Source organism: Protopterus annectens, chromosome 4.part0, assembly GCF_019279795.1.
Source record: "Protopterus annectens isolate FY-2018-M chromosome 4.part0, PAN1.0, whole genome shotgun sequence".
NCBI classification, from domain to species: domain Eukaryota; kingdom Metazoa; phylum Chordata; order Ceratodontiformes; family Protopteridae; genus Protopterus; species Protopterus annectens.
Window position 1 is genome coordinate 941,857,021 of NC_056733.1, and position 14,010 is coordinate 941,871,030.

At 37.9% G+C, this 14,010-nt stretch overlaps 1 protein-coding gene across 1 annotated transcript in view; it reads right to left on the reverse strand.

Moving 5' to 3' along the window:
- Positions 1–14,010, reverse strand: part of ABCB9 (ATP binding cassette subfamily B member 9) — a 713,793-nt gene that overhangs the window by 112,126 nt on the left and 587,657 nt on the right. The window contains exon 10 of the mRNA XM_044068918.1: positions 2,906–3,042. Coding sequence (XP_043924853.1) covers positions 2,906–3,042 — 137 coding nt within the window. The remainder of the gene's footprint in view (positions 1–2,905; positions 3,043–14,010) is intronic.

The following is a 14,010-nucleotide window of genomic DNA, read 5'->3' on the forward strand; positions in this document are numbered from 1 at the left end:
CTCTTGGGAAAAGCGTGCTCCAGAACACAGTTACCAATACAACGTCTCTTACATATAATAAACAGTCTGAGTCTTGTCACTGTAAAAATGTAACTTCTGGTTTTCTTCTACATCTTGTCTGTTTACTGGGCTATGTCTTTTCCCTGAGATGATCTCATACACTCACTCTTTTAGTATTCCTCTATATTTTCTACTTTTTTCCTGAATTTTCCAATGGAAAACCAGAAGGGGCTTTATCAGCCATCTCTCTCCTTGTATTTCATTCCCAGTCTCACGAGTTTCCCTTTTCTCCAACGTGTCTTGCTGGACAGACTGTTTGCACTTTTCTAGCACCTCAATTGCTGTCGAGGTATCAGTGAAAGCCCTGCCATAAATGCTGAAGAGGAGTTCTAGACTGGGGTCCTGCCATAAATGCTGAAGAGGAGTTCTAGACTGGGGCAATGCCATAAATGCTGAAGAGGAGTTCTAGACTGCGGAAAGGGTATACCCAGATATACATGAAAGCCCAAGGTCAGGGAAGTATTGGAGAAATGCCTTGAAGATTACTGAATACAACTGGCAAAACCTTAAGTTCAGCTCCCAGCATTTCTTGAAAAGTGGAACAAACTTGTTTCTTCTTTAAATGGGTCCCCAGTGAATAGTCCTCGTCTACAAATATCGTTTTATCGGTCACTTTTGAGATCTTTCCCCTCCTCCCCAACTCGGACAGCACTTGTTCCTTTAACTGGTAAGTATACACCTTTACTATTATGGTCTGAGACAATGACCCAGTAAGTCAACAGCGATGTATACTCTATGAGCCCCGACTAGGAATATTTTATCCTGGGGTAGACTTGTACATTCCTACAGTTGCTTGATCATGAAGCTTCTGCAATTCTTGCCCCCTGCTCCTTTGGGCACACAAATGAAGCTTGGGTTCTCCCTATGCCCCTTTGTCTTTCATTTCCGTTTTTTCTGCCATCATTTCTTTGTGAGAGGCCCTCGCGCTCTGCCAATCTGATTGCATGCTCACCTTCTACTTTTTACATTGCTTCCATCTTGTCAGTGTGTCGTCAGTACACTTTCCATCTCCTCTAGTCTTTTTTATGTATTTTACTGATAGATTCATGTAGTAAGTTGTTCATCTTCACCACTTTGTTGTACACTTTATCTGGTTTGTTGTGGTTTCTAATGTCTTGCTTGGCAGTCCTTTGGCCTGGAACCTCAGCCTGTACTTGTTCTTTCTTTTCCATTCTTCTCCTGTGTATCTCCCTCTTTGTTATCTGGGTTCCTGACTGTCTTTTTCTTCCTCTTTGACATAGCCAGTTGCACTATCTTTTAAAAGAGATAACTGACAAAATCCTGTTGCTGGTAGCAGTAATTAATTTATATTTCTTGTGACTCCAGAGGGAACAAGGGAGTAAATCCTGTCACTATTTAGTGTGGCAGCAAACCAGAAGTTGAAATAGTATGACAGACAACGACTTTCCATGGGTCACATGGAAGTACTTTGCTAGTTGAATGTCTAATCCATATGCAGGTTGATCTATTACATATCCAGCTGTCCAACAGTCCCTAATATTTGCAATATATTTACAAAGTCAGTGTAAAAATGCCTTTGGAGAAAGGTCTGAAAACATTTCTTGCCTGTCTCCTATTAGCCTTAAAATGTCTTAGTTTTGACCTAATAATCATATTATCTGTCATGGAATACTAACATGATAGAGTCTGAAAATATGTACTGGGGGAAACGGACCCATTCTGAAAAAGGAAACAAATAAATCACACACTGTGTTACCTAAACTACTTAGAAACCAACAGCACGTGTCTGAAGAATGTAAGTAGCAAAAATAAAGCTAAAGCAATAATGGATGTAGGATTAGTGTTGCAGGCTTTTCACTAAAACAGACAGTTGTTTAAAATATAGCTATATCTCCGATTTCTATTTCCAGTTAGTTTTTTAAACACCTTTATTAACACCACATATTACATATGACATGGTCATATGGTTGAACATTCAATTATAAAAGAGTAAAGAAACCACTACAAAGATTTTTCTCCGTGTGCATTATATGTATATGTAATAACAATTATTATTCAGTTTAACATTACATAGATTGCTTGGGATATTTAGAAAAAGGTAGGGATAAATTACATTAAAATGGATATTGTGGGAACAATAGTTGCAGCAAAATGTTTTAGTGAAGGAATGAAGTTTAAGAGAAGGCATCAAATTAACAATTTATGTAATGCTGGTTTGATTCTATTGTATAGAACAAAATATGGTATGTATAATGTTTGAAATGTGAACTTGTTATTATGAATTGATTGCTTGTAAATTTCCTATGTCAGAAGTGATAATTCAATAAAGGTGTTTAAAAACATTATATAGATTGCTTACGTCTTGCCTTTCCTGAAATTTCCCTCTTTCTCCTCAGCATTATTCTGTATGTGTTTTACCACAGATTCCATTTATTTCTATGTACTGTGCTTCTTCCCTTTTGGATAGATCCTGCAACCAGTTGTTTTATCTCCTTTACAACATTCAATCATTCTGTTATAGTTGGTTTAAATTTTGATTTCCATTTTCTAGTAATTGTTTTTGGCAAACACCAGCATTAAACCATGTTTAGGCAATTACATTTCTAAATCCCAGCTCAAAATAAATATTTCCCTAATTAATATTTACAGTTAGTTTTGAACATTTGATTTTTTTTTCAGTGCAGCTTATTTGTACAAAACTACAATTAACATGCACAATCTGCTATTGGACACTGCTCTCCAGATGCCACTAAACAAAACTGTTGGAACTTACAGTGTTTTTTGTCAGGCCAGCTTGCTATCTCAGTTGTGGATTATTACAGAATTATTACAGAATCATCACAGAATTATTACAGAATTATTACAGTATCACTGATATACTTACAGCGTGTTCACTTTGCGCATCCAATGCACTTGTAGCTTCATCGAGTATAAGGACTCGTGGCTTACGGATCAGTGCACGGGCTATAGCTACTCGCTGCTTCTGGCCTCCAGACAGCTGAGTTCCCTTCTCACCGGTCACTGTTGAATTACAAATTCACAATGAGAAGTAATGTTTATTTTTTAAATTAAAGGTAGATGTGAAAGTGCCCAATGTATAGCTGTGGAATAATCCATCAGTAATGCAGCAGCATATTACAGTTGTATCTATCTAGCATTACATAGAAAACAGTTGTGCCCAATGTCGTTACAATTCACATGTACAGTGACGGTGCCAGTGTACTTGTCACTGTTTAATATTTTAATTAATGCATCAGAGGCATCACCCATTCTTGATTTTTTTTAAGAGTGGTTATCAGAAAATATGTTATCCTTATGGCAAATATATGAATAACTACACCCAAACTAGATCACATTTGTTTCGGGCTTATGGATATTAATGACAGAAATGCCCATGTTACTGACACCAGTATTTACACAGATGTGGAAAGTAGCATCCAAAGGCTGGTCTGCTCATACGGAGTCCCTTTTTGTGGTGGTTGTACTTCTCATCAGAAATATTTGGTGATATGGCCTCAATTTGAGGTGTTAATACTGTGAAGCTGGAGTTGGGAATGCCAAGCTACCAGGAACTGTGCTATATGAACAATCCAATTACTGCTGTCTGTGCAGAACAGAAACCCAGTAGGCTTACAAGTGTGCCTCTTAAGAATGACTCTGGAAGACTGTCTTGTCCACCAGCAAAATCAGGCTTCCTGTCAGCTGCTTCACTAACTAATCCGTGTCTGTTGCAGTCGGGGTTGGGAGGGTGGCCTAATGGTTAAGGTGTTTGCCTTACAAACACAAGGTGCGGGGTTTGAGTCTCACAAGGGATAATTGGCTAAGCTTAAAATGGCTCGCAAGGGCAGTTAGCTTAGTACTAATCTATGAACCTATGATTGAAAAAGGACAGTCAACTGCAAGATATTATCACAGCATAGCTGGGTGAGTTCAAATATGTATTACATGCATTGTAAGCCAGAAGGTAGCTGGTTTTACATCAATTCTGAACATAAAAAGAATTAGAATCTGGCATTACTTTTGAAAGAAAAATAATCTTGTATTAATTATTAACAGTATATGCTACAAGATGATAAAATTACATTTGAATTAGAGCACAAGGATGTAAAAGCCACAGAAATATATACATTTAAATTTAAAATTCAATAAAACATAAATAAAAGTAGCTGTCTGCCTTCTGGTCTGTGGAGGCCCCAGACGATGCAAATCCAGACAATGTTTTTTGTTCTGGTGTTTATTTCAAAGAAGTGCTGATAGTGTTTGTAATCGGTTTGTAAAACTCCATGAAGGCAGTGACGTAAAATAATGCACAGCAATGAAAGGAGACCATGGTCAGTACTTGCAGCCAAATGGATAGGGATGGAAATTTTCTGGCTTGAACAGTGTACTCCTAAACCCATTAGTAATCACCTCACTATAAACTAAAAAGGGAGCTAATCAAAATCACTGAAAACAAACGCAGCTACTTAAATCCTGTTTAATGTGCAAAAACATTTATCTGGAGAGGTAACCTTCAATAAAACAAAGTGAAACATAAGCGGTCCATGATAGAAGTGTAAATGAATCCCAAATACAAGGTCCCAGGTCTCACAACTCCCACAAGTCATGAATGTCATGCATTTCAAAGGTGCTTCTTATTGTTTTTGTAGTGGATGCAGTGCACGCACCCACTTACAAACCCATGAATGACCCCTAGTTAAGTAAGAGTTACTCAGAAACTGTCAACAGATTATTAAATGAAAGAAAGTTGGAGTTAAAATAAAAACCTTCACCTCAAAGGTCTAGCTTTTAAGCAGCACCTAATATTACTGTGTGCATCTCCCATGTCTTTCACTTGCAAATGGTTATTTAAATCTCCTCCCCTCATATCGATATCAATATGATAAACTACACAAGTGACACATTTACAGGAGCCACAGCACACCCTGCGATGTTTGAATAAAGCATTAAAAGTGGCAGGTTTACAGAAGCCACAGCACACCCTGCGATGTTTGAATAAAGCATTAAAAGTGGCAGGTTTACAGAAGCCACAGCATACCCTGCTATGTTTGAATAAAGTATTAAAAGTGACATGTTTACAGAACCCACAGCACACCCCACGATGTTTGAATAAAGCAATAAAAGTGACATATTTACAGAAACTACAGCACAGCCACTGCACCCCTTGTGATGTTTGAATAAAGCATTAAAAGTGACACATTTACAGAACCCACAGCACACCCTATGTTTGAATAAAGTATTAAAAGTGACATGTTTACAGAAGCCACAGCACACCCTGCTATGTTTGAATAAAGCATTAAAAGTGACATGTTTACAGAAACCACAGCACACCATGCTGTTTGAATACAGCTTTAAAAGTGACATGTTTACAGAAGCCACAGCACACCCTGCTATGTATGAATAAAGCATTAAAAGTGACATGTTTACAGAAGCCACAGCACACCCTGCTATGTTTGAATAAAGCATTAAAAGTGGCATGTTTACAGAAGCCACAGCACACCCTGCTATGTTTGAATAAAGTATTAAAAGTGACATGTTTACAGAACCCACAGCACACCCTGCTATGTTTGAATACAGCATTAAAAGTGACATGTTTACAGAAGCCACAGCACACCCTGCTATGTTTGAATACAGCATTAAAAGTGACATGTTTACAGAAGCCACAGCACACCCTGCTATGTCTGAATAAAGCATTAAAAGTGACATGTTTACAGAAGCCACAGCACACCCTGCTATGTTTGAACAAAGTATTAAAAGTGGCATGTTTACAGAAGCCACAGCACACCCTGCTGTTTGAATACAGCATTACTACTGTCAGTGATTCGAATGGCATGATGGTGCTTATTTATTTGCTGTCAGAGCTTCTTCATGGCCTTATTTCCACAGAAGTCCTTGCAGCTGAAGTACCACGTGTACCCACGTGTACCACTCCATCAGAACTGCAGGTATAACATGCTGTGGCCCTGAACCTCTTACCACGTGAAAGGCGTTCAAACGGACCCAGTGAGGATATAACAATGCATGTTACAAGTTCAACAAGTAAAGGCGCCCTTAGTCTTGTTAGCTACTGGGCTGCAGAGAAAGTGTTGTCATTCTCCAGTCTAGAGTTTAAATTCAGATTCTTCCTGTGAACAAAAATAAGTTTAGATCCAAGTACCTGAGCAAATTCCTTGCTATGCGATACTATTTTCTACTTCTTCGCTAATGATATTCACAATGCTGCGACTATTTATAGACACATTAAGGGCAAAAGCTCTGACTTCATTAAAAGCACTTTCATTCCCATACTGATGCAGCCTTTTTCCAGATTAAAAAAAAACATACCATTCTATCTGCCTTAGTCAGCAAAACAGTACCATATTTAGATAAAATCTGTAGTTCTAATTAGATAGATGTTGCGTATTGAACGAATAGTGCAACATTGTCTGAACCATGAAAATATATCCATTTATAGTGTCAGATTATGCACCTTTGCAAATTAAGTTTTGTAAGCAAGTAAAAACATATTGTGATAAGTACTGGGATTTTCTAGTATTTCTTCTGGAAAGGAAGCTGTTTAATGATTGGACAGATCAAACTTTAACTGAAATGTTATTAGATTTGAACCTAAGAAGTAAAGAGGTTGCAAATGGACTGGCTTAATTGTAAAGTGAAGATTAGAAATGTGATCATAATAAAAGAAAATGAGAGCTGGAATAGTCACAGTCAGGTCCACCCTCAGCTGGAATAGTCGCAGTCAGGTCCAGTCTCAGCTGGAATAGTCACAGTCAGGTCCAGTCTCAGGTGGAATAGTCACAGTCAGGTCCAGCCTCAGGTGGAAAAGTCGCAGTCAGATCCAGCCTCAGCTGGAATAGTCACGGTCAGGTCCAGCCTCAGCTGGAATAGTCGCAGTCAGGTCCAGGCTCAGGCGAAATAGTCGCAGTCAGGTCCAGTCTCAGCTGGAATAGTCACAGTCAGGTCCAGCCTCCGGTGGAATAGTCACAGTCAGGTCCAGCCTCAACTGGAATAGTCGCAGTCAGATCCAGCCTCAGCTGGAATAGTCACAGTCAGGTCCACCCTCAGCTGGAATAGTCACAGTCAGGTCCAGCCTCAGGTAGAATAGTCACAGTTAGGTCCAGCCTCAGCCTGAATAGTCACAGTCAGGTCTAGGCCTCAGCTGGAATAGTCACAGTCAGATCCAGGCCTCAGCTGGAATAGTCAGTCAGGTCCAGCCTCAGCTGGAATAGTCACAGTCAGGCCCAGCCTCAACAACTTTAGTCTGGAGATGTGTAGGTCCATTAACATCTTCAGGAGCAAAAAAAAAAAAGACTGTTCTCCTATCTGGCACTACTCATGTAAGGAGCAAGTCAGCAAGTTAGGTACATTCTTCCTAATCTACATCCCCCAAATCTAAGTTTAGTAAATAAATAAAAATAAAAAATCCCATTTACCAATATGGCACTCCTCATGTAAGATGTAAGCTAGGTCAGCTCTTCCAAATCTATACTTAGGTTCATAGGTTCATAGGTAGATACTAGGCTATCTGCCCTAGGGCATTTATAACCCTAGCCAGAGTGTATTTGGCTTCCGCCTCCCTATTAGATTAGCCTACTGTGCCTCTGTAAAGTAGGTCACAAGGTACCCTTTTAAGATTAGTTTACTGTGCCTCTGTCTAGCAGGGACACAGAAGGGATCCCAGGGGTGAATTTGCGATTTCCCATCCACGTGTCCAGATTTCGCTTGAAGAGGGTCAGCGAGGGGCTATGTCTAACATGAATTGGGATTCTATTCCAGAGTGAGGGGAGCCTCTGGGAAATGAATCTGTCCCTCCAGCATGTCCTATTTATTTTTGTGCTGAGGTTTAGGTACCTGGAGCGTGTAGCATTAAGGGACTTTGATTTTTTGAGGTGGAGCATGTCCATTAATTCTGGGTTTGACATGGCTTTGTACGTCAGGCATAGATCACCTCTGAGTAGGCGGTAAGCAACTGAGTAGAGCTGGAGTTTCTTTAGTTGAGCTGCATAGGACATCTGTTTGTAGCCCATGATCCTCTTGGTGAGGTACTTTTGGGGTCTCTCCAGTTGCTGCAGGTGTCAGGTAAGGTACATCCCAAAAGGGGCATTGTATTCAATTATGGGCCTGATGAGTGACGAGTAGAGGGGCACAATGACCTCTCTTGATCTAGATGCGAACCCTTTCGTGATAAGGTGGGCTATATAGAAGGTGTATATTTTTAGGGAAACCTACACAGAACACTTAACAGAAAAAACAGCATCTCTGGTTCTTCTGAGAATATAAGTATTGTTGTTTTCTTTCTGTTTCCTTGTTTATAAATGTCAGTTGCCCTCATGCTGCTTCAGGTTTAGACCACATATATATTGGGATAGCCTGTATAATTTTAATTCCCATATAAAGGAAATTGATTATTTATTTATGTATGTATGTATGTATGTATGTATTTATCAGATTAGTCCAGCTAGTTTTAATTCCTATGCAACAAAAAGAATGTTGTAAAGGACATTTTACTAATATGATTAAAGCGCTGAGGAGGCAAATAGAGTAGCCATAGCAAATCAGCACTAAAGTAAAGCAAAAACATTGCTTGCTATGAAGAAAGCATGCATTTCTGCTCTAGACCTTTAAATGAACAGCTAATTTGGCTTTAGGAAAACCACTCAGTCTAAACCAAAATATTAAGTGAATTCATGGAATACCAACACTCCCAAGTACCCCACAACTGGTAAATATACCCCAGAATTGTTTCAGTTAGTAGATACTTTCCCTTATGAAATTTATATTCTTATTTATTTATAATAAAATGTGTCCCACAAAGAACAAATCATGTGAAGTAATGAAGCAACATTTCCGTATTATTTGTTAGGAACATAAAAAGTGCATGTCACGCCAGGACCTACCTACATAGGAAAGTCATAAAAAATCCCCTGAATAGGGATGTAGAAGAAACAAAATGATGCAAGCATCTGCTTATAACTACAAGTCTTCTGCTCGCTGACCCTTGACACAAGCGCAGATGTACAAATAAATGCAAATGTATATATTTATATATATATATATATATATATATATATATATATATATATATATCTGCTTCAAATGAGCAAACGCTCATTTGAACAAAACCCACATTATCGAGATGTTTGCCAAAAGTACATAACAGCGAAAATGTACAACGAGTCGTAGAATATCAAAAAAAAAAAAAAAAAAATCACCGGATATCTCTCACCAATTTATCAATGGATCTCCTTATAAACAAATAACAGCAGCTATGGAGTCTTTTAAGAAACATAATCAGGGTACACTGGCACAACTGCAAAAGTTAAGCAAGCTCATTAATCTTTTACTGGACTTCAATTTCTTTACTTTCAATGGCAAACACTACAAACAAAAAAACTGGTATAGCAATGGGGGCTGCCATGGCTCCCAGCATAGCTAACATAGCCCTGGGCAAATCAACTGTTTTTTTTTAACAACTTTTCTTTGCTTTTAAACATGAGAAAAATGCTTGCCACATTTGTAGCAAGCAGCTGCTACAGTTAATGCCACACAAAAAAAACACTTATTTGCTTTCAAACTGTAGTATACAGCTTGCTCCTTTGGTAACAAGCAGCTGCTGCAGTTTATGCCACATGAAGAAAGCCATTTGCTTTTAACTTGTAGTACACAACTTGCTAATATGTTAACAAGCAGCTACTATAATTTATGCCACACATGAAGTATTTAAACTATAGGCACCTATAATTTATGCCACACATGAAGTATTTAAACTATAGCCCTGCAGGCTCACTCCACTCCCCTACCCTGCCCCCAAATTCCACCTGCCCTCCAAGGCCACACCCTCACAACACTTGCTCCAATCACATTAATCATCTAATTACCAAATCACACCTCCCATTCCTCCTCCTACAAATTACCTCCAACACATTCTTCCCTATACCTGCCTATTTCCCCACCTTTAATTCTCCTTTCACTTATTATTCCATGTCCACATCACCCACCCCATACCTATTCCTTTCACTTCTCTTACTCTTACTTTTTCCTTCTCTCACAACTGCCTATCTCCTAACCTCCTTTGAACAACCATTACACTCCACCAACCCCTTCCCCTCCAAATACACTTCCACACCTCCACTAGCTACCTCTCTAAACTTCCTAAATATATTATACAAACCCAGCTACTTTCTTCCTAAATATCATAGACTTACACCCATCAAATATACCTATCTAAATATCATAATCCTACCAGGCAATTTTAGTAAACACCTTTACCCTAAACACATAACATACCCTCACTTTCTACTAGATGGAGACATACATCCTAACCCTGGCCCAAACCATATCCCCACCTCTGAAAAATGTAATACTTACACCATTAGCTCCATAGCCCCTTCAAAGCCTAAGAACTCTCTCCTCATAGCACATCTCAATATACGTAGCATTAACACTAAAATTCCTCACCTCCACGCCCTCTTAGATGTCCACCAATGTGATCTTCTATGCTTATCTGAAACTTGGCTAAAACCTACTGTTAAAGACAATGAAATAACCCCTCCGGGTTATAATATCATAAGAAAAGATCGCACTACCAAAAAGGGAGGAGGGGTCGCAAACCTATATAAAACAGAACTACAAGTTAGCACTATAGACCTTAATCCACCTTTAGACAACAGAGTTGAAATACTTATCTCCAAACTTCAAATCAACTCTTGCAAAGCCATAAATGTTATTTGTTTATACTTGCCCCCAGAAAATAACATAAATACCGTTGAAAACATGCTTAACTGGACTTCTTTTAATCACCCAAAACACAAGTTACTGATGAATCCAGTACTAACTTCACAAACAAAATTCCTCTACTGCTCGGTACAGTAAAGGCTGTCCTCCGTCAACAATAAAATACTTGAATGAACTGAGTGAACTATACGATAAAATTAATAATCAAATTAATTTATTGACCACATACAAAACAGACTGAGCGCGCTTTCGTCTCCTATCGTGAGACTTCATCAGAATCACATATAATAACATTTTCCTGTTTATATACTCTCTTAATTAAACAATCATTAGCTAATTATTTACCATAACAATGAATTAAAACCAATTCTGGCTAACCCTTTGTATATAAAATCTATTAAAATTGTTTAAAATAAAATCATGTATAAATAAATTAATACATGATTTTATTTTAAACAATTTTAATAGATTTTACCACTAAAATCTCTCCCACTAGATGAAGCAGTAGCCTATTTCAATACCACATTCTTAGCCATCCTGAACCACCATGCCCCAGCATGCTCTGTTAGATGTAAAACTAAACCAGCCCCCTGGCTCTCTAATGACACTAGGCAAAAATTTCTTCTGAGAAACAAATCCTGGACAAAATGGCGAACTACTAAGAATCCATTAGATCACCAAACCTTTAGGCAACTTAGAAACAGTACTAAAAAAGCCATCATACTAGACAAAAAAAACTTCTACCACCAAGCACAGCAGACTTATCATAATAGACCACAAAAGTTTTGGAACAGCATTAACAAACTTCTTTACCCAGGACAATCCATCACTCCCAGCCCACTAGGCTCCAACCCCGACAATCCCACTCACACTGCCAATGCCTTTAATTCCTTCTTCACCCAATGCCATCCAATCTTTTGCCAGCCACCTATCTCCTGATACCTCTAATATTCCTACTTCATCTTCAACCACTCCCCCTTCATTTCAGTTACAACCTGTCTCTACCTCCACTATATGCTCCCTTCTCCTAAAACTAAAACCTACCACCCCCTCAGCTGACCAACTCCCAGCAGAATACCTTCAAAAAGGTGCTAAAGCCATTGCCTACCCCATATCCATTCTGATCAATAGAACAATAAACAAAGGAAATATCCCATCCATCTGGAAAATCTCTCACATTATTCCATGACTTCTCTAACTACCGTCCTAGAACTCTGCTATCTCCTTTGGTAAAAATCATGGAAAAATGTATCCATAAGCAACTGCTTAATCACCTTCTCCAAAACGACTTACTTGCCAACTGTCAACACAGCTTTAGACCATATCACAGTACCACCACTGCCCTGTTATCATTCACAGATTGTATTAACAAAAACCACAACAAAAGTATTCTTTCCTCTGCAGTATTCCTTGATTTATCCAAAGCTTTTGACATGGTTAATCACCAACTCCTCTTACATATAATGAAATCTCTATCACTTGATCCCTTAGCCATTAATTGGTTCAAATCTTACCTTGAAAACAGACAGCAGGCTGCACTCTGGCACAACAACCTTTCTAATCTCCTTCCCATCTCCCTTGGTGTCCCTCAGGGCTCCATATTAGGTCAGCTGCTATTTTCCATTTATATTAATGATCTTCAGTTAGCAATTCCACATACTACATGCATTCAATATGCGGATGACTCTACTATCATCTGCTCAGCTACTTCTCAAACTGAATTACAAACCCTTACCCAGATAGCATTTAATACTGTTGAACAATGGTTCACACACCATTGCCTCCTCCTAAACCCCAAAAAAACTAAAATGCTACTCTTCTCACCAACCCGTAAGTCCACACCCACACATTTCACACTCACATCTAACAATGGTACTCTTATTTCTCCCGACCAACTACTAAACTCCTAGGAATAACAACAGACAATAACCTCAACTTTGACATGCATATTAACAATACTATAAAAACAGTCAACAAGAAACTTGGATCCCTCTATAGAATCAAACCCTTTCTTACACCAGTAGCTAGGGCTGCTATAGCTAGAACTGACCTAATCTCTACTCTACTCTATGCCTCACCCATTTATACAAATCTTTCTAAAAACAACCTCAACAAACTAGCAGTATCCTATAACAATATTGCCAAATTTGCTACTGCCTCTCCTTTCAGAACTCATCACTGCCTTAATCTAAAACAACCTGGCTGGCTAGAGTTTCTACACCATCTACAATTTCTCCAGCTTACTATAGCCCACAAGACCCTCTATCAACCCTCAAATACTCCAATACTCTCAAGTCTCTTCACCCCCTACAGTAATCCTATAAACTTAGGCTCATCCAACAAACTTATTTTTAACACTTGCAGATCCAACAACTCAGCAGGTGATACCCTGTTCTCTAATACTGCTGGAAAGCTATGGAATTTACTACCTACTGATCTCACTTCTCTGTCTTCTCTTACACTATTTAAAGAGAAACTCAAATTATATCTCAATACACACTGGTTATGTTCCTGTACTAATCCAGACTAACTTTACTATGTCTCATTAATAACAACCATTCATCTTTATGTATGTATACCTCCTTACGGTCCTTGGTTTAGTTGTAGTATTGAAGTTAGTATTGTTATAAGAATGTTTATCTACTGCTAGTATTGAAGTTAGTATTGTTATAAGAATGTTTATCTATTGCTAGTATTGAAATTAGTATTGTTATAAGAATGTTTATCTATTGCTAGTATTGAAATTAGTATTGTTATAAGAATGTTTATCTATTGCTAGTATTGAAGTTAGTATTGTTATAAGAATGTTTATCTATTGCTAGTATTGAAGTTAGTATTGTTATAAGAATGTTTATCTATTGCTAGTATTGAAGTTAGTATTGTTATAAGAATGTTTATCTACTGCTAGTATTGAAGTTAGTATTGTTATAAGAATGTTTATCTATTGCTAGTATTGAAATTAGTATTGTTATAAGAATGTTTATCTATTGCTAGTATTGAAGTTAGTATTGTTATAAGAATGTTTATCTATTGCTAGTATTGAAATTAGTATTGTTATAAGAATGTTTATCTATTGCTAGTATTGAAGTTAGTATTGTTATAAGAATGTTTATCTATTGCTAGTATTGAAGTTAGTATTGTTATAAGAATGTTTATCTACTGCTAGTATTGAAGTTAGTATTGTTATAAGAATGTTTATCTACTGCTAGTATTGAAGTTAGTATTGTTATAAGAATGTTTATCTATTGCTAGTATTGA